General features: G+C 52.3%; 1 protein-coding gene across 1 annotated transcript in view; it reads right to left on the reverse strand.

The window, feature by feature from the left end:
* The window catches only part of WDR27 (WD repeat domain 27), a 247,483-nt gene that overhangs the window by 216,130 nt on the left and 28,860 nt on the right, over positions 1–2,493 (reverse strand). The window contains exon 9 of the mRNA XM_023198152.2: positions 1,413–1,533. Coding sequence (XP_023053920.2) covers positions 1,413–1,533 — 121 coding nt within the window. The remainder of the gene's footprint in view (positions 1–1,412; positions 1,534–2,493) is intronic.

The following is a 2,493-nucleotide window of genomic DNA, read 5'->3' on the forward strand; positions in this document are numbered from 1 at the left end:
ACTAGGATCACGTGTCGAGGAAAGCACGAGGGTAACACCCAGCATGGTGCATGTGCACCACGGAGTCACTCTGATCACGCGTCGAGAAAAGCAGTAAGGTAACACCCAGCATGATGCATGTGCACCGTGGAGTCACTCAGATCACGTGTCGAGGAAAGCACTAACATAACACCCAGCATGAGGTGTGTGCACTGCGGAGTCACTAGGATCACGTGTCGAGGAAAGCACTAAGGTAACACCCAGCATGACGTGTGCAGATCATGTGTCGAGGAAAGCACGAGGGTGACACCCAGCATGATGCATGGGGATCACGTGTCAAGGAAAGCACTAACGTAACACCCAGCATGAGGTGTGTGCACTGCGGAGTCACTAGGATCGCGTGTCGGGGAAAGCACGAGGGTAACACCCAGCATAACACCCAGCATGACGCATGGGGATCACGTGTCGAGGAAAGCACGCGGGTAACATGCAGCAGCATGCTGCCTGGGAGCAATGCAACTCCAAGTACAGAACCAGAGCAAGGGAGTGGGAAAGAGGAGATGATTAACTGAAAGAATTTAACTTCATATTTGCTAAAACGAAGCTTAAGATTTGCTTCAGTAGTAGACACTTATTTATCAAATAAATAACAAAAACGAAGGTTTAAAACGTTAGGAAAAAATTGATATACTGGATAAAGGTAATTTCAGACTTAATATGAAAAAAATAGCTTAAAGTCATCTACAAAAAAACACAACCTAAAAGAAAGAATGAGTAACCAGAGTGAGGAAGAGTGTAGGCTGTGAGCAGAGATGATTATGCAATACGAAACGTCAGCTGCACACACCAATGGAAGAGGCGGCCCCTGCATTGAAAAGTAAAATCAACGTTTTCTTCCGGGAGAGGGTCAGCTCCTTTGTGACAGTACAGGAGATAAAAAGCGCACAGAAGTGACCTGTGGTCAACAGGAAGCAACTCTGGACAGCAGGAGACGAGGTGAGGACGAGGGTGCGGGGCGGGTGCAGGTGGCATCTGAGATTCACAGGCCAGGTGCGGACGTGGAGGGTGCTGGGCAGGTGCAGGTGGCATCTGAGTCCTGCAGTGTACTTTTCTGATCAGCATGACCTGCCCTCCTCGGTCGCCCACTGCAGGAAAGCAACCCATAGCCACGCAGCTGCTGCCGTGGGGCCTCTGCTCTTTGGTTCACCAAAGCCCTTTGCCCTTGTCCCCACACACACCAGGTGTCTCCGTCTGCTGATGGCCCACCCCTCACATGACCTGCAGGGCCTCAGTGGTTTTCTGAGGTTGTGGCCATCGGCTTCTCCTACATTGGCACCTCTCTCTCCCCTCTGTGTGACCTAGGGCCCTCGACACGGCACCTGGTGAAAGACTGGGCCAAGTGGGAGGCCTGAGGGAGGATCTGAGCAACCCACCTGGCCGACTGCACAGCCCAGACTTTAGCCTTCTCATGGAGAAAGTCTCTGTCTTCTTCCTTAGGTCAACCCGTGCCACACGACGATAGTGGTGTTCATCCATCAAACTGAAGATCCAAAGCTACAAAAGCAAAACATGCAGACACGGCGCTGCAGCAAAGGTCCTTACGCAGAAGCAGCAACACCAGAGGAGGAGCAGTGAGGACACACACGACACAGGAAATTCCCTCCACAGCCCGCAGAGGCTCCCGGCACAGCTCTCTCCCGCCTTCAACATCCACCCTGGAGGCCCTCCTTACAGCCCACGCCCACGGTGTCAGAGCACTTTCACACGGCTGGCACATTAGCTCAGAGCACACAGGCAGGATCCTATTGTGCAGCCCTCCCCAAGATGCTCCTCCAGGACCCCCAGGCGCCAGGCTCTCTGCACATACCCCACAGCTTCACAGCCAAGAGCACATCCCACATGCCCTGGGTGAGAAGACAAGGGCAACAGTGGTTAACTTTGTCAAAAGGAAAACAAAAATTTAAGTCTTCATGTGAAATGAACTTAAAATGCTCACCTAAAAAAATGTTTTGAAAAAGACCAGTATCTTCAGATTTTTCAACAGTGTGTAAAGCTGACGGGAAACAGGAGCACAAGGAGCACTGGGGATGCCACCAGAGGAGCCATCCAGGGAGATTCTCCGGGGCACAGGCAGTGTGAGTGGGATGTCTGCTCACAGCCCTCTTCTCATCAGGTTTTAAAGGTCACATGAGTGGCCCTCACTTGAGCGGCACTCCAGAACCATGTATGGAGCTCTGGGACGTGCAGACCCAGCTCCTCCGCAGACCAGGGAGCCCAGGGCCATATTGAACCCACAGTGATGCTGAGACCCACAGAAGGTCACATTCTCAGCACTGAGGTGGACAGGTTTTTTCAAATCACAGGAAAATACAAAGTAGCAGGAAGATGGAGACCCCTGTGTACACGCTCACGCACAGGAAACACGGAGACCCCTGTGTACACCCTCACACACAGGAAAGACGGAGACCCCCGTGTACACGCTCACGTACAGGAAAGACGGAGACCCCGTGTACA

Source organism: Piliocolobus tephrosceles, chromosome 5 (assembly GCF_002776525.5).
Source record: "Piliocolobus tephrosceles isolate RC106 chromosome 5, ASM277652v3, whole genome shotgun sequence".
NCBI lineage: Eukaryota > Metazoa > Chordata > Mammalia > Primates > Cercopithecidae > Piliocolobus > Piliocolobus tephrosceles.